This window comes from Phaenicophaeus curvirostris, chromosome 5, assembly GCF_032191515.1.
Source record: "Phaenicophaeus curvirostris isolate KB17595 chromosome 5, BPBGC_Pcur_1.0, whole genome shotgun sequence".
Taxonomy (NCBI): Eukaryota; Metazoa; Chordata; class Aves; order Cuculiformes; family Cuculidae; genus Phaenicophaeus; species Phaenicophaeus curvirostris.
The window spans coordinates 60,271,105-60,289,453 of NC_091396.1; the positions used below are offsets into that span (position 1 = coordinate 60,271,105).

At 43.6% G+C, this 18,349-nt stretch overlaps 1 protein-coding gene across 2 annotated transcripts; it reads right to left on the reverse strand.

Moving 5' to 3' along the window:
- Positions 1 to 4,357: 4,357 nt before the first annotated feature.
- Positions 4,358 to 17,829, reverse strand: PLD4 (phospholipase D family member 4). Of its 2 annotated transcripts, none has more exons than XM_069858944.1 (11): positions 17,726 to 17,829; positions 15,423 to 15,512; positions 13,507 to 13,715; positions 12,681 to 12,864; positions 11,464 to 11,584; positions 10,971 to 11,098; positions 10,596 to 10,796; positions 10,061 to 10,200; positions 7,478 to 7,643; positions 5,938 to 6,034; positions 4,358 to 4,636 (listed from the first exon to the last, which is right to left on the reverse strand). In XM_069858944.1, the coding sequence occupies exons 2-11, from the start codon at positions 15,459 to 15,461 to the stop codon at positions 4,428 to 4,430; spliced, it is 1,494 nt and encodes a 497-aa protein (XP_069715045.1). In that variant the 5' UTR covers positions 15,462 to 15,512; positions 17,726 to 17,829; the 3' UTR covers positions 4,358 to 4,427. The 2 variants fall into 2 exon arrangements, with proteins under 2 accessions (XP_069715045.1, XP_069715044.1); XM_069858943.1 differs by having other exon boundaries at positions 17,677 to 17,780.
- Between the last annotated feature and the right edge of the window lie 520 nt (positions 17,830 to 18,349).

Sequence of the window (18,349 nt, forward strand, 5' to 3'; positions counted from 1 at the left end):
CAGCTTCCAGAGATTATGGAGATATTTATGACTGTCAAAAAATTAAGTGTGCATTGATATAGCATAAATGGTAGATGAAAAGTTTTCTCGGTACCTGGATGAAAGCAATAAAGGTGTAATTTATTTGGAACAAAAGGGAAAGGAAAATCCTAGGCAATGGGGTGGGGGAAAATTGAAAACAGATAATACTACAGCTTTTGGAACAATCTGGGGTCTAATGTGTGAAGCCAGGTGACTTCGTAGTCCCGCTAGAGCTCATATGCCTATGGAGCCAGCTAGGTTCTGCCTTGCTGTCCTTCACTTTGCTGTCAGCAGTATGGGAGCTGCAAGACGTTGCACTAAACCAAGCACCCAGAAAGGAGAAGAGCAGCACAGCAGCTCTGCACAAAATCCACTTGGGTAAAGCAGGACTGGTTCACGTAAGTTTTACTCCATCATAACACAGGTACATGAGAAAAGCTGGTCACAGGAGAGTATCCATGCTTAAGACTCAAACCAGCAACTTTTCTTAGCCCTGAATAAACGAACAGTGACAAACATCGGAACTGCCTGCAACCAGGGTATAACTGAGCTCCAAAACTAGAAAATCCATTCAGGATAATAAACATCTTCAAATTAATACTACTGGAGGCCTCAGCTTACAGCTCGTACAATCCTTAGCTTGAAGAATCGTGAAATCATAGAATCACTAGGTTGGAAAAGACCTCTTAGATCACTGAGTCCAACCATTCCTATCTGCCACTAAACCATGTCCTTGAGTGCCTCAAGAAATCACAATCTAAATGAAAGCGACAAGCACTAGGTGGGTGAATAAGGACTGTTATTAATCTTGTTTCATAAATGGAACAGAAAAGTACTAGGAGAGTCCAAAACTGGTTATAATTTATATCACAGCCTACCTTCGTAACACAGTAAGTTAGAATCAAGCTGCAAAGGGGCTTAAAAAGTCTCACAAGAAGCCAGGGAAATAAAATCAAGTTCCTCTTAGATCCAGTTCATTGTCTTAATCATAAGCCCCCCCCTTCATATGTGGGGGAAAAACAACACATGTGAAGCCAGTAAAGAAAATAAAAGTGCCCTCTCATAAGCATCAAATTTTTCCCTTATACGCTGCTCCTTACCTCAAACGGGTCTTATATTTCCCCAAACACAAGTCTCCCAGCTTGCCCAGAAACTCTGTCCCACTGAACAACGTATCCAGCACTGTCAGATTTGAGTTCACGAGTAAAGCAGGAGGAAGTTTTCCTATTCCTGCAGTATTTATCGCCTCAGCACAATTGAAAACGTAGCTTCGGGTGCCATCTAGAGGAGGGCACGCCACTGGAGGAACTGGTTAAAGATGATCCGAGAGATAGAGCAGCTCTGCTGTGAGGGCAGGCTGAGAGAGTTGGGGCTGTTCAGCTTGGAGATGAGAAGGCTCTGAGGAGACCTAAGAGTCGCCTTCCAGTACCGAAAGGGGCTACAATAAAGTTGTGAAGACAGGCTGCTTATCAGGGATTGAAGGGATAGGATGAGGGATAATGGTTTTAAGCCGAAAGAGGGGAGATTTTGATTAGATATTAGGACGAAATTCTTTCCTGTGTGGGTGGTGATGCAGTGAAACAGGTTGCCCAGACAAGTCATGTCTGTGCCATCCCTGAAGGTGTTCAAGGCCAGGTTGGATGAGGCTTTGAGCATCCTGATCCAGTGGGAGGTGTCCCTGCCCGTGGCAGGGGTGTTGACACTCTCTGATCTTTAAGGTCGCTTCTAACCCCAACTATTCTATGATTCTATGAAAGATGTAACTTCTCAAAAAGATTTTCAGACTGAGCCATCATTGAATCATAGAATCACCAGGTTGGAAGAGACCCACCGGATCACCAAGTCCAACCATTCCTATCAAACACTAAACCATGCCCCTTAGCACCTCGTCCACCCATCCCTTAAACACCTCCAGGGAAGGGGACTCAACCACCTCCCTGGGCAGCCTCTGCCAGTGCCCAATGACCCTTTCTGTGAAGAATTTTTTCCTAATGTCCAGCCTAAACCTCCCCTGGCGGAGCTTGAGGCCATTCCCTCTTGTCCTGTCCCGTCACTTGGGAGAAGAGGCCAGCTCCCTCCTCTCTACAACCTCCTTTCAGGTAGTTGTAGAGAGCAATGAGGTCTCCCCTCAGCCTCCTCTTCTCCAGGCTGAACAACCCCAGCTCTCTCAGCCGCTCCTCATAAGGCCTGTTCTCCAGCCCCTTCACCAGCTTTGTTGCTCTTCTCTGGACTCTCTCCAGAGCCTCAACATCCTTCTTGTGGTGAGGGGCCCAGAGCTGAACACAGGATTCGAGGAGCGGTCTCACCACTGCCGAGTACAGAGAGAGAATAACCTCCCTGGACCTGCTGGTCACGCCGTTTCTGATACAAGCCAAGATGCCATTGGCCTTCTTGGCCACCTGGGCACACTGCTGGCTCATGTTCAGTCGCTGTCAACCAACACCCCCAGGTCCCTCTCCTCCAGGCAGCTTTCTAGACAGACTTCTCCTAGTCTGTAGCACTGCACAGGGTTGTTGTGCCCCAAGTGCAGGACCCGGCATTTGGCCTTGTTAAACCTCATGCCATTGGTCTCAGCCCAGCGGTCCAGCCTGTTCAGATCCCTTTGCAGAGCCTCCCGACCCTCCAGCAGATCGACACTTCCACCCAGCTTAGTGTCATCCACAAACTTGCTAAGGGTGCACTCGATGCCTTCATCCAGGTCATTGATAAAAACATTGAACAGGGCTGGACCCAGCCCTGAGCCCTGGGGAACCCCACTTGTCACTGGCCTCCAGCTGGATTTCACACCATTTACCACCACTCTCTGGGCCCGGCCAGCCAACCAGTTTTCCACCCAGGAGAGTGTGCGCCTGCCCAGGCCAGAGGCTGACAGTTTCCCAAGCAGAATGCTGTGAGAAACTGTGTCAAAGGCTTTACTGAAGTCCAGGAAGACCACATTGATATATGCTGATTGCACCAGGAAAGGTCTGTCAGAAGTCGTTCTTCCATGCAAGTATTATTACGGAACAGTCAGGTGTTTTTGTTGGTACAGAATAAAATCCCCATGAAATTGAGCTAGTAAAAACCAGCTGGGGAGGTTCAACTTTGCCAGAAATTTTAATTAGTGAGTGGAAACCTAGAAGTATTAACCAGCCTCTAGAAAGAGTGCTAAAAACATCTGCGTCCTCCTCAATATGTTTGCACAGATGTGAATACTCACAAAGTTTCAGTGTTATCTGTAAATGTAACTACATGCCTTAAAAATCTGCCTTAATAACAACAAGCATTGATCTGTAATCACAGAATCATAAAATCATAATGAACCCAATGATGTATAAACGCTTAAAGGAATCTTGGAAGTATCTGGAAGAGATAGCTAAGGAGCAGCCTGGAAACCAAAAATTGTAAAATTAATTGGAATTATATCTGAGAGACCTTATGAAGAACAGGCCTTATTTGTGTGGTGTTTTGTGTGTATTCACAGAGATATAAATCAGTCCACACACAGACTATCATAGCAGGTCCCTTTGTAATTCTCAGCACAGGGGAGGGCTTCAGAAGCACCAAAATGTTTCCTCTGGAGGATGGGGAGGTTGCACCTTGATGGGGAAGCCTAAACTCCTGCTACCCAGTGCTATCACTATCTGTGATAAGAGAGATGACCTCAGAGCCAAAATGCAACCAAGCGGGGTCTGCCAGGACAGAAGTGAAGCCATAAACTCCCACATGCCTGTCGGGACTGGAGAGATCTGCTGCACTTTCAGAACTCAGAGCCAGAGTGCCAGGACAGGAGGATTGTCTGACCCTTTTGTGAATCCATTCCTTGGGCTTTCTCACCTCTGCTGCACCTCAGTCCCAAAGTAAAAAGCTCACTTTGCAACTCCGTTTCCAGCGTCAGGCAAAGGTGTACAGCCCTTGTGAGGTTCACAGAGCCCCAAGCCCTGTGTCACTCATACCATTCCACAGCTGGAGCACGTGCCTGGCTTCCCTTTCCTACCACTTCTGGGAGCCATCCAGAGTGGAGCTGCCACACAGTGGCAGATAAGGACATAAAGCGCCAAATAGCTCTGGTTTATGGTTCCTGTGGCAGCCCAGAGGTACAGCGCTGTTCAGGGCCAGCACCAGGACAGCCATAAAGGATCAAGGAGGCTCTCTGAGCACTGCCCGCAGTGCACATGGAATGCCTTTGCCACACCAGCACTCACACAGCAGCTTCACTCCACTCTTGCTGCATGAAGTCAACACACGCTGACTAAAGACATTGCAGATAGAGTCAATTATGAGAAGTTCTTGCATCACCACATAGTGTGCACACCATGAGAAACGATTTTTCTGATAAAGACAAAGAAGAATGCTCTTTGTTTTACACAGGAAACAAAATTCAAATGTATTTTTGTTACTATTTAAATTGTGGTTTTCAATTCATTTCAGAGTCTGCACATCCAGTTACAGTCTTTATGTCCCTGCACATCTTCCAGGCTCACTGCGTATTTGGAATTCCAGTCTCGTTCAAAAAGGTTTTTTAATTGTTCCTGGATAGGCAGTTGCCTTCTTTGCAGGTTGGTTGAATTCTGTTTGATAATTAGTCCCACGCCAGCTGTATTAACGAAGTAATCTTCTGACCAATTGGAGGTCCCTATGCAACAGAAACGTAGCTAATTAGAAAACATTCATTTCCCGGTGTTCTGTTTGATCTCTGTCCTTGTTAAGTCCACATTGCCTGGCTTTGCTGATTTGCTGTACAACTGCAAATCTCATTAGGACTAGCAAAAATCAGGTCACCTCCTTCTTATTCCAGACCTCAGGTTTCAGAATGTCAATATTAGTTGCCTGGAGCTTCATAACACTCTGATTCCTCACAGCTTGTGACAGAGATGCACTAATCTATTCATTATAAATATGGGAATAGAGTACAGCACTTAGATATTAAGAGGTGTAAAGACAGTGTTTTATATGGGTTTCTGTGTTTAAAGAAAAAAAATCCTTAACAGACTTAATTCTCTTTACTTGCTTAAGGAAAACAAGAGGAGAAACTAGACCCTTGATCAGTAAATCCTCAGGAGCTGTTCTGAGCTCAGCAAGCTGTGCCCACTTTGAAACCAAGGAAAGCTGGAAATCCAGCTGTAGGCATTGTCTAGGGCTCTCTCCAAAGCTAACAGCATTCAGAAAGTCAAACACTGTGGGAAAGCCCCACTTTTTGTCACTTAGCACTTCTCCTGGTGTTAAACTTAGTCAGAAAAATCTGCTGTCAGTTCCAGAGGTGCTTAGGCATGAAATCAAATTATCTGCATATCTGTCTTCAAAAGACAACTCAGTAAGAAATAAGTGCTATTAAATGCAATTGGAGCTTATTGGAAGATTGGGCTATTTGTGGAGGATGAGCTGTCTGAAATGACAGAGCCCTTTCACATTCACTTTTATGAGGGACCCTAATAAAAGAGTAAAAAATAAACACCATCCTGCCTTTCAGAAATTAAGCAGCAATAGACATTACTGTTTTCTCATTTCCATTCCACGAGTTCTGTTCAACAAACAGTGCATGGAATTAATTGCTCCCAGCAATTTCTTTTTATTAAAGCACAGTAACGTTATATAGCAGAGCATCAGCTATCACTATACTGTTCTGAGCACCCAGTCTGTGAAATCCCTACTGTGCTTGTCACAGGCTGAGCACTCAGACTTGTCATGCTCCATTCTTAACGCTTCACAATCATGTGAAATAATCTCTTACTGGACTTGACCTACATTATTTTCTCCCCTTCATGTCTCTACTTATTTACCCAGAACAGACACTCTGATAAAGCCGTATGCTTCGATATGTTTATCTGCTTTACATGGAAAAACAAGGTCTTCTTTGATATTGCACCCCATCCTATCTCAGCCTCAGTCCTATAGATCTGAAGATACAGTAAGTGTTTGGAATAATAGAATACGTACCAATATAGGCTACTTTATCAGTGACCATATATTTGTTGTGATTCACCCTCCCATGAGGAATATTTGTGTGATTCAGAACTGGAACAATGAAGAGTTTCTGGATGGAGAGATATTTAAAACATAAATAGAAATACCAGAGTAAGGAATTGACTAAATAATTGGAAAAAACAGATTTTCTATATTTTCTAAGAATAGTTCAAAAAGAACAGAAAAGAATGTTCCACACACTGTTATTAAATCTACCATGAAAGAGATTTTTCTCTTATCCAAGAAAACTAACAAAAGTACTGAAGTACTTCCAATATACATAAAATTGCATAAGCAATTGAGATCAGATAAGGATAATGTTTGCTTCACAACGTTCCATTAGTAGCACAGCTACTATCATTACAGGGCAGACAATTAAACGCTGGTTTAGGCAGCTGTTTAATAGATCTGCATTTACCACTAATTGCTGCTCTTATTTTGTGCTAGAATAGGCTGATCAGAGACATGAGGGGTACTGCAGGCAACAACAATGGATAACTTTTTGCATTAACTCTTACTAAAATCACAGAATCACAGAATCACAGAATAGCCAGGTTGGAAGAGACCCACCGGATCACCGAGTCCAACCGTTCCTACCAAACACTAAACCATATCCCTCAGCACCTCGTCCACCCGTGCCTTAAACACCTCCAGGGAAGGTGAATCAACCACCTCCCTGGGCAGCCTGTTCCAGTGCCCAATGACCCTTTCTGTAAAGAATTTTTTCCTAACGTCTAGCCTAAACCTCCCCTGTCGGAGCTTGAGGCCATTCCCTCTTGTCCTGTCCCCTGTCACTTGGGAGAAGAAGCCAGCACCCTCCTCTCTACAACGTCCTTTCAGGTAGTTGTAGAGAGCAATGAGGTCACCCCTCAGCCTCCTCTTCTCCAGGCTAAACAACCCCAGCTCTCTCAGCCGCTCCTCATAAGGCCTGTTATGTTATGTAAATCTATGTTTCTGTTCCTTTTTTAAAACAAACAAACAAAACATTCTTGCTTACTTCTGTGACTTCTGCCTGTCATGGTAACTGCATCATGCTGGGAGCTTCCAGACTACACTGGATGCATTCCAGCCTGGCACCTGTGGCCCATGCGTAATATTTAGTGTTCAGAAATGGGGCCATTTGTATAGGTAGTCAGCAGAGCTCTCAGTTATAAAAAAGTGATGGTAATTAGACCCATTTAAGATGCTCTACACAGGAGAAGGTCTATGAGAGGACCACTGAGTTGTCATATAAACTGTTACAGTCACGGTGCTCAGCAAAAGCAACTGCCTGGACAATGTCACAAGATCTGCGCATCCCCTGCCATCACCAGTAGCTTGTAATAGCAGCTGCCTCAAAAACACCTCTTGGACCTTGCCTTCTCAAGGACTCAAAACCATTATCACAACAATGGAAACAATTTGCTTCTCTACAACCTTATACTTGCACATACAACGGGCAGCTTAGAGTCAAAAATCAGTGTGGGGCCCATATGCTCAAGCTGTCTCTCCAAAATCATATTTCTTATCATACCACGTCAACACTGATGTGGGCTCGTGGGTTGTTGAGAGCACGCAGGGACCTCAGATAGTAGAGCATGGCTGGGTCAGAGTGGGTCCAGCAGCTGACCAGAAGCCGGATTTGTACTCTGTGGTTGAAAGCCGCACGTCTCAAAGCATTGTCGATGGCTGGCCAGTATCTAGAGAAAAGTAGGTGGGTGGAAAGAGGAGTATTTTTGGAACCGTTCAGTAGAAATCTGTGACAATAAACTGAGAATACAGGTGATAATGTACAGATGGGATCCCTGATGCCTTGTAAGAAGAACAGTTGTACCTTCACTGGAGGTACAAATAAGATTTCTCCCTTCTACCCTACCCAGCCACTTCTTTTCCCAGTGTGTTTTGAGACCTCTGGTCTCTGCCAAATTGGGCTGAAATTGATAAAAAATTTAAAACTTAGTAAAGTGCATGTACACAAATACACAGCATGGTGCCATCGTGCTCGTTTCCTTAGCAGCCAGAAATAAACAATAGAAACTCCAGTATAAATCCAGATAATTCAGCATGAAGTTTAAAGGACAATGCAGACTCCAGAGGAAAGCCTAAGAGCCATTTTGCAGAATATGCCCTTTTCAGGATCCTGGAGACAGTTTCTTGTGTCTGCAGCGGTCTTGTGCCATCAGCCAGGGTGGACAGTCTCCATCCCTTCTCATCCCTTCCTTGCCCTCTTTAGTATGCCGTGTGCCCCTGAGGTACCTAACACAGTTGTGCTTTCAGGAACACTGGGCTGTCTGTTTTCCTGACACTTGTGCTGGCAGTAGCTTAGGGGAAAAAAAATGACATCCTTCACACAATCACACAAAGCTAAGAGCTGGACAATGTACTTCCCAGGACTAGCAACTCCAAATGCTTTTCATTCTGTGGAATTGCTGCACAGAGGAACACAAGAACCTTCAGTACAGATTGGAGGACCGATATAGAGAGGGTCCAGCACTCACAGTCCCATGAGCAATGACGAATTAATTTGCCTAACTTATTCCTTTCGGTCTTATGTACAAAGGTCTGAATTCTCTAATCCTTTCTTGTACATTGTCCTATCACAATCAACGAACCAGATGTGCTCTCAGGTTCAGGCTGATTTGTAGATCCTGAAAATGCAGAAAAACATACTACTTAGAAATGTTATTTTTGAGCAGTTTCCATTTTGTAAATATAGCAGTTTCTAGCTGATTCACACTTAGGCATTAAGACAGCAGCTTTGTTTCCTCTGCCTCAGCTGCTGGAGGAACCTAACCTGAACTAATCAGCCTCAATTCATTGTTCTATCCTGGGTTGCTGTGGAGATAGCCCGAGGCCCTGCGCTGCTTGGTCTAGGCTTTTCAAACTCTTGTTTGAATAAGATCGGGCCAAATATGTCACAAATGGTGGATTAAGGCTTCAGATGAAGAATGAAGAGTATTAACACATTCACTCCTATGAGGGAAGGGAGAATTTCTGTGAACATATTCTTAGCTAAAAGCAGGAGATGAGAAACCCAGAGGTGCAACCATACAACACAGAAACTGAAAATCCTCTAAGCTGTTTGATTTATAAAAAATATCCTCCAAGAAGGAGCTAGTCTTTGAGATTTTGTTTCAAGAACAGTGAGATTATCTGTGCCTACCTATCATCCTACCCTTTCTGCTAACACTCCCCTCAGCTGAACAACAGAGGCTTTACACAGTCATGTCACAGGACATGACGTGTGGTATAATTCTGGCTACATGGCAACCTAGAGCTCACCCTCTTCCTTACAAGCCACATTGTATGTAATTATTTTGCTTGAACTTCTTTCTTAGTCACATTATTCAGATGATTGGAAAACTCAGAAATGTTATAATCAGATAATACTCAGAACACTTGATTGCATGTAAACACATGATTCAAGCGTATCTAAGAGGATTTAGAGTTTTAGTGGTTGCCCCATGACAGACCAGCTTTCTAACAGCAGGCTGCTCTAAAACACTTGTGAAGCACATGGGCAGTAGTGGACACCTTTTTTCCTGTAGCATCAGTATTTGCACAGTCCGCAAGGCAGCTGTGAATGCAGAATAATGCCTCAGTTCTCCCCAGTGAAATATTTTCATTGCCAAAGGGGAGAAGTAGTACATTTTTCCTCTAAATACTTCAGTCAACTGATTCAGTCAAATCCTTTGCCCAGGATTAAAATCATACCCTTTAAGGACAGGCTGAGAGAGTTTGGGTTGTTCAGCCTAGAGAAGAGAAGGCTCTGAGGAGGCTTTGTAGCAGCCTTCCAGTACCTGAAGGGGCTACAGGAAAGATGGGGAGGAACTCTTTATCAGGGAGTGCAGGGATAGGATGAGGGGGAATGTTTTTAAGCTGAGAGAAAAATTAGATAATATATTAGGAGATATTTTTTACTGTGCAGGTGGTGAGGCACTGGAACAGGTTGCTCAGAGAAGTCATGAATACCCCTTCTCTGGAGGGGTTCAAGGCCAGGCTGGATGAGACTTTGAACAACCTGATCCAGTGGGAGGTGTCCCTGCCCATGGCACAGTGTTGGGGCTGGATGATCTTTAAGCTCCCCTCCAACCTAACTCATTCTATGATTCTATACCTTTCTGGATGAATGAAACGGCTGGTAGGGAAATATTCCATAACAGAAACATAGACAAATTCCTGTGCTTCACTGATAATACTGGTTATAGCAAAAAGGTCATAGGTTCGACCTTCTGGACAAAATGCTGGAGGAGAAGCCTGTAAAGAAGAAAACAAACAGCTCAGCGATTTCATATTTTTTCTGTCACTGTGATTTGTTTATATTCAGATCTGTTCAGTCTTCATTACGGTAGCAGCAAAACATTTGAGGGGGACTGCTACTGTTCCTCATGCTTTCCATATCCTGATTAGAAGGATTATTATTGATATATTGAGCCCACAGGTGATTATATTAGATCTACACCCTGTTCTTGCGATGCTACCTGACAGCCAGAACTGGGTCAACCCTTTTTCCTTGATTTGTTCCAGAGAAACTTTTTGAATTAATCGTTACCCAACTGGAGCACAAGCAATCGAGAACCAGTGAAGAAACTTTTCTGGCCAATGCTTAAACATAGCTTACAGTTTATCTTGTTATTTTAAAACATACTTACAGAAAAATAGGCTTTTGTCAAGATTCCATTAAATTCTACTTCCAGAGGCTGATGCTTGTTAATGTGGGTAGAATAATTAAAAGGCCAAGGGAATGGGACAGTGGCATTAGCGTACCCAAGATCCCAGTAAGTACTAAATGTTTTCCACAGGTCTTTGGCCAAGCAGCTGCAGTTGTATATCACAGCACCAAACTCTTTCACCTGCAAAGAGAGCAAGCTATGTCACAGTCCCACATGGAGTTGCCTCCACCTCCAGGGGTTTCTTTGCCTTTGCTCCCACTCCCTTGTTATTTTACATCATTATGATTTTTCTCTGTTACATGCTCAGACATGAATTTTGCCCCAGATTTTTGAATATTCAGCAGCACAGCTTACCTGAGATAAAGATCTCCAGTCCATATTCGCACTACCAATATATACGTGTTTCATGTCTACAATCCAGAATTTGCTGTGCAACACTCCTCCTGTCAAATGCCCAAAATCAATCTTTTTTACATGAGCCCCTGAAGAAAGGTGAGGAGAGAAAAGAAGGGGTTAGATGTAGTGAAAATGGTGACGTGTAGTGCTCTCCTGCCTGCAAGTACATGTCTGGATGTCTAACACTCATGGCCAACAGTAAATACTAAAATTCACATCACTCATTCCTGGGGACACAGTAGCATACGCAAAAATATATGAAATGTGAACTTTCAGAAAAATCCCTAAGGGCATAACAACACACAGAGACATCACAAACTAGTGAACTCATCATGCTTGTCCTGTGAACCCATGTGAGCACCATGCCAGAATAAGCCTTGGTGACCAGTATCTCTCAGATGCCTTTTTGCAATACTAAGTTCTGAGTGCACCACTGAAATGAGATAATTACCTTTTTCCTCTAGAAACTCAAGGTCAGTTGAATTTGTAGCCAAAGTTGGTACACTTGCTGCAACATACACAGAGACATTCTCTGTGAGTAATCTCTCGAACCTCTTCAGAATATCTTCACCCTGTACAATACATTGTTTGTTATTTTTTATATTTTGTTACAGAACATTTAGTAAGATATAAGAAGATACAGTGTTACTAGCAGATGCTTCCTCTGAAGAACCCCAACACAAGGAAGGACAGAAATTTCGTGTTTCAGGAGGAAAAAGAGGAAACAAAGCTTCTGATCCAACTTAAGAATAAGAGTTCATTTTCTGTCATTTAGTGCTATTAGATATAAGGTTTAAAAACAGAACCACAACCATCCCAAACTTCAAATGTGAATGCCCCAATGAAGATCAACTGCTGGATGCTGATGCTCAACAGACGTGCTGTGTCGTTTCTCCCTGTTGTTTCTCCTACACCAGGCTGTCCCTTTAGCAGTGTTAGGGCTCAGCCTTACACCTGTTACTTTTACATCTTCTCATGTGGAGGAAATGAGTCGCTTTACAACCAGAACCACCTGAGGAGGAAGACAAGGAGAGCAATCCCAGACAGCCCGTGAGGACAGTGAGGAAGGCAGAGGGTCACAACCCACAGTAATAAACAGGCTAGCATCTTATCTATCAGCAAACAGCACGATTCCTGATACGTGACTAAGCCCCATACCTGCCTGAAATAGGGTGTTCTTGCCCCTTCTGGCCCTTTTCAGAAGAGTCCCCCAGATCCTCCTCAGGATTGCCTAGGAGGTTGCCAGCTGCCACAGGCAAAAAGAGAGCCAAGGGACAATTAAACAAGATGGACAGTTGCAAGGTGAGCCTGTGCCATGTCCACTGTCATTTACTTTCGATGATGAAGCCAGAGAGGCCCCATGGGAAGCCTGGTGACACAGGATGCCCATAGAGACAGCCCTGCAGGGGAGAATGAATGTCTCCAGCTGCTGACCAATGGCATGGGTCAAGTTTCACCCTTCAAAATGGGTGAATGTAGATGTTATGTTTTTACACAGGGGAGAAGCAGCCTCTGACACAGTCAGAAGTCCAGCAGACTTTGCTTCTTGACCCTTTGAACTAGTGGGTATATGGGATCCTCTAGGCTCTTCAGCCATGCCACTTGCTGTCTGCTGCATGTACACGAGACATACGACCAGAGATACACTTACCATTGATTTTCTCCTACCTGCTTGGAAGATGAATCATTGACACTGATATCCTTCCCAGTTAGAGACCAATAGTAAGAAGCCACATGAATTTTTTCCTGGGCCATATCAAGGAGTCTCATCCAGGCCTGGTACAAGGGTTTGGCTGCTGTACTATTTATCTCAAAAGGTAAGTCATAAGGAACGTTTTCCACAAGTTCAAAGCTGCAATGGTAATGGCAACTATGATCCAAACAGGAAAACAAGTGCTGTCATGTAGTACAGTTGACCAGTTTGAACGTCAGCCTCAAAAGCAAACAAGCTGAACTGGACAAAAAAGGTGGGAGTAATTCTGTATCCCCAGTTTTTGAAGCCAACTCTATACATACATTGTCCTCCCAAAGCCAGCAGGATGGCTTCTCAGTAGCATTTCTGAGCCTTGAATTTTACCATCCTAAAGATGAGGACAGAAATACTCTCCTGGGGCTGGGTGTTGCTTTGGTACCCTCTCCACATTCTGCCAGGACAAACACACACTGCCCCCTCCAGCCTCTGAAAGGGGGGAGCTCAGCAGAGGCTGCTTTGCTGCCTCCCACCACTGTCTCAAAAGGAGGATGGCTGGAGGTGGTGGAGCAGCTACAGAGCTCTGCTGAGCATACAACGAGCTGTGGAGCTGTGATACTGCCCCTACTGTCCTTCAAAACAGGCAACTAAAGACCCAGTGCCTAAACGACACCTTCAATTTCCCAAATTAGTGGTAATTTATCACTTATTAAACAGTAACAAACTCCATGGTGACATTATCAGCACTGTAACTGTTTCTCCACCTGGTGGTTACTTCTCCATGTACCATTGGGCATGGCTTACCTGCAGGAATCATTGGACTTATTGGTGTCCTCTTCAATTATTCTGGCTCCTAGGACATCTCCATAGAGTCTTTCTTCCTCCTCCACCTCTTTGTAGATGCTGACAAGTGTTTCTTCTCCCTTAGGATCAGTTATGCTGTCCACTCTCATGAAGTAAACAGCCATCAGGACAACAAGACCAAGTAACAGAATTGCCCATAAGATCTGAAACTAGAACAGAATCCAAATACGAGATTTAAGTGACTGCCAGGTCACTAATACACCAGCTAATGGATGACTATCTGTTTCAGGTGAGTGGATGACAATCATTGAATCGTAGTTCTGCTTTCAGCTACTGGTAGGCAGAATTCTTAGATACATCACTGAAAGTGAGGACCACAAGCTGCATAGGGGTTGGTTTATGTGAGTTTCACAATTTTAATTTGGTTTTAATTTTTCCTGTGCCAACATAACATAAACCTGTTTTTTCCCCAAACCTTATGATTAGTTTGGAATTAATTAGCTTTATTTTAGCACAAGACAAACGAGGGTTCAACAAAATTTCTACCAAAATCAAAACAAGGAAATCCATAACACAAGATTAGCCGTGGGATCAAGCCCAGCATTAACATAGAGAGGACGTTCATGAAGCACTGAACCAGGTGAACCTGCTTTAGAAGGGCATTGGACTAGATCTCCAGAGATTCTTCCAACCTCTACTATTCTGTGAAGTCAGGAAAGAAAGAACAGATTGAACATGTCAGAAGCAGGATGACATTTTGTGGTTTCTGAACACGTTCTGGTTTTGCCTTTTAATTTAAGCCTCGCTTAAATGAAACTACACAAATCTCATTATCCCTGTGGCAAGTGAAAAGTATGTTCTTGCCATCCTAGTGTGGTGAGTTGGCTTCATTTCCCTTTCTTTATACTTCCTTTTTTCCTGAACATAGAATAGCCTGGCCACCTAGTACATTCAGATATGGAGTCCAGACACTCAAATGCTGTAACGTACAGCACCAGGCTCTATCTGCTGCCCTATACTAAGGAGGAAAGGATAGCCACCAGTTCAGATCTGTTTCCCACCGACTATTATCATGCCTGGCTCCCAAGGGCAATTCCTGGGAGCTGGGACATTGCACCACCCTGTCATAGGCAATACATGCTTCAGAGTTGAGCTTTTGAAACTTCAAGCAGGAGAACAGAGTCTGGGAGTGGTTGTGAGGCTGCAGTTATAAAAGTGAGCTCCCAAAAGGGTCCACATGAAAATTGCACAGAAACCAGTTGCCTCTCAAAGTATATATTTCAGTTTCTACGCAGATAATGGTTTTGGCTTTTCACTTTCTGTTTTTCTCAAGATCTACAGTGCCTCATCTATTTCAGGCAGTGATTTGAATGAGAAAAAATTTTTAAACTGACTGTCTACTTAAAATTTGACCCTCTGGCTTGTTGCATCTTGTTGACGGCAAAAAAAACCCACCAATTTTTAGCAGTTCTGTATTTCACACCCTGAAAGATTTAAACATCACACAGGCTTTACAAGACATTTCTAAGGGAAAAGATCTATTTTTATTAAGTCACAACTTGGCTGTCAATATGCTGTGATGTCAAGATGCTCTGGGCATGCTGAATAAACAAATAAATAAACATGGTACGAATGGTGGAGGTGAGGCTACTGGTATGAGCAAGGTTTAGTGTCCTGAGCCAGGGCTGCAAGATTAGGCTCCGCGCTACTCCCTCCTGGCAATATTTGATCGGCCCACCAGATAGATCAATGAGGGTTTTGTCACTCACTTATTTACAAATAGGATCGAAACCTACACGGATTTCCAAAACAGGCAGTACATTCATTCTTCTTAATCTGTTATTTCTTTCCAGAAATAGTAATTTTCAGTGTAATCTTAGCTCTTGTAAGGAAGTGTAATATATCCCATTAATTACCATTTTGATGTCTTTTTGATTGTTCATGCATAATTTCATGTTGGAGGACTCATTAAATATCAGGGGTGTTTTCAATGCTTTTTTCACAATCTGAAAAACAAAAATATATGGAAAGGGTAAAACAAAGCTTTATAGCAACATTTATATAAAGCCAGTTACACACTAAAAATGCAGGTTACTGCCATTCCTTTATATAATGCTCTAAGTCTGCCTCTGTGCAACATCCTCACTGTGTTATGGGTCTTTAGTGATGTTAACAGACTCTGAATTGAGAGAGACAGGTCCCTGCAGTTTTTTCCCGGTGTTGTCTCCACACAAAAAACACTGCAGTAATTAATGTGTAAACAACTGCATCACTGCCTCTTCAAGTTATCCTCCAACGTCCACATTGGTCCTGTTACAGACTAACGCATTTGCCAACAAGCAATAATTAAGTGCAGAAGCTGTGGGTGACAACATACAGCCTCATTGTCATCCTCGGTGCGACTCTGTTAGGCTCCTGTTCCCTTCCTATACATATAAGTTGCCTCCAATGCTGGTCTCTTCCAAAAAGGACTCTGTTCAGGGGACATGGAACAGGCTGAAATCTGAACTCCTCCCCTGTAGCAACCATGACCCTGGGAAATAAATTAACTCCTTTTTCTCTTCGGACACAATTCTAACCTTGTGTTGTTACCAGCAGAGGTGCCCACAAGAGGAAATACCAAAATCATCTTTGGATGTGGCTTTGGACAACCTGATCCAGTGGAAAGTGCCCCTGCCATAGCAGGGAGTTGGAACTGAAAGATCTTTAAGATCCCTTCCAACCCAAACTATATTATGATTCGATTATCTGGCCTTGGACACCTCCAGCAATCGGGCATCCCCGACTTCTCTGGGCAACCTGCGCCAGTGCCTCATCACCCTCACAGTAAAAAAATTTCTTCCTAATATCCAATTCAAATCTCCCCTTTTTCAGCTTAAAACTGTTGTCCCTCACCCTATCCTTGCACTCCCCCTCTGTAGCTTTCTTGTAGGCCCCCTTTAAGCCCCGGAAGGCTGCTATAAGGTCCCCAGAACCATCTCTTCTTTATGCTAAACAACCCCAACTCTCTCAGGCTATTCTCATCTGGAAGGTGGTCCAGCCCTCTGATAATCTTTGTGGCCTCCTCTGGACTTGCTCTAACAGTTCCATGACCTCCACAGCTCCAGCAGCAACTGTCCCAACCAGCCGGGCTATCTGGTAACAAACAACTGCCCCAGCTAGTCCCTCATCACATAACCAGAGCCTGAGAGGTGTTGCCTTGACCCTCTGACCCCAGAGCTGAAGGGCTCCCCATGATATTAGGGAGAAATTTTTTACTCTGGGGGTGGTGAGGCAGCGGCACAAGTTGCCCAGAGAAATTGTGGATGCCCCATACTGGAGGTGTTCAAGGCCGGGTTGGATGAGGCATTGAGCAACCTGATCCAGTGGTAGGTGTCTCTGTCAGTGACAGGGGGGATCTTTATGGTCCCTTCTAACCCAAACCATTCTATGATTCTATGATACGTCTAGTGACCCAAGCAGTGACTTGGTAAGGAACTGCAATTGTAAGCAAGCTTACAGCCTTGTGATGGCTTTGGAAGGATGAAGCTTAAGAAAAACAAGTTGTTTCACTTCTCTTTTTTTCAGAAACAGTTACAAAATGGCTCCAAAAAGCAGTATTTCTCTTAAAATATCAAAGTGAAGAGATGTCATCTGTACCATAGTAGAATGATCTACCTTTTGGTCCTTGATATTTCTGACCAGTGACAGGTTAGGTTCCCAGCTACTATACAGAAGTCACAAGAACTGCACAGAAATATGCAGTTTAATTTTCAAGAAAGAAAACATCATAGACTCAACCAGAATTTTTAAGACTCATATTGTAGCTAGTCAGTAATTAATTACGGCTCCCTCTAAGCTTTCAGAGCTTTACTAGCTGCCAATTTCAATGACTAAAGTCCAAGAGCAATAAATACAAGTGTTACTTAGTGTTGCTCCACAGACTAGAAGAAAATTAATACCACAACCTGCTAAGCACACACAGGAGACTGCAGTTCATAACATTAAGGCTGCTTTCTTCCTGCCCCCCAAATAATCTGTTTCAGATTTTGGATTTTAAACACAAGAATGAGACTTCCACTATACAAAATCCTCCCCAGAAGCTGTTTGAAGTTCCTTAGATGAACAAAGTGCGTTCACCTCCCCATGACCACTCCCCAGCACTCTCAAGATGATGGCAAATGTACTTACCATCCTGGAAGATCAACTGTAGTCTGATGTTACTCCCAATTCTACTTACAGGAGGCAGCGCATACAGTTTTTACCAGCAGATTTGTTCTGGGTTCTTCTGGTTTTTTCCTCCTCCTACTGCAGATAACTTCCTCTTAAACAGCAAGTTTCAAAACACACACTGTCAGAGTCCCGGGTTATCATCTAGCTGTACTACCCAGTTCTTTAACTCCGGGTCCTTATCTTTATCTGTTTGGCATAATTTTCTGTGGTGCCTGACCTGGCTTAAACTCTGTTAAATGGCTAAATTCCCATTGCACTCAGTGGTGTAGAGCCTAGACAAGCACTAGAAAACACTGGCTGGAAGGACTGCTCACCTTCAGTGCAGTGTGCATCCCAGACATAGAAGCATCAGCGCTACTTCATTCTTAATCCACCAGTAACTTCATTTTAAAGAGATCAACAAACTCTCCAAAACCACCTCTTGACACAGTTTCTCTTGCAAGCACACCCCTGCTCAATTATCCATGGACAAATATATGAAAGCAAACTAGCTCCTTTGAAATAACACAGCTTTCATCTTAAACAAACGATATTTGGAATTTACAGTAACATTGTTGAGGAAGACGGTTGCACATAACCTTGAGATGGAGCACCTCTAAAAAACAATGCTTTCTGTAAAAATCCAAAGGCT

Coding starts and splice junctions, on each gene's coding strand:
- PLD4 (XM_069858943.1), bottom strand. Junction 12,865..13,506: donor AAGTCCAATGATTCCTGCAG/GTAAGCCATGCC, acceptor TTACCATTGCAG/CTTTGAACTTGTGGAAAACG. Junction 6,035..7,477: donor CCCACATCAGTGTTGACGTG/GTATGATAAGAA, acceptor CTCTCCATCCAG/AAACTCTTCATTGTTCCAGT.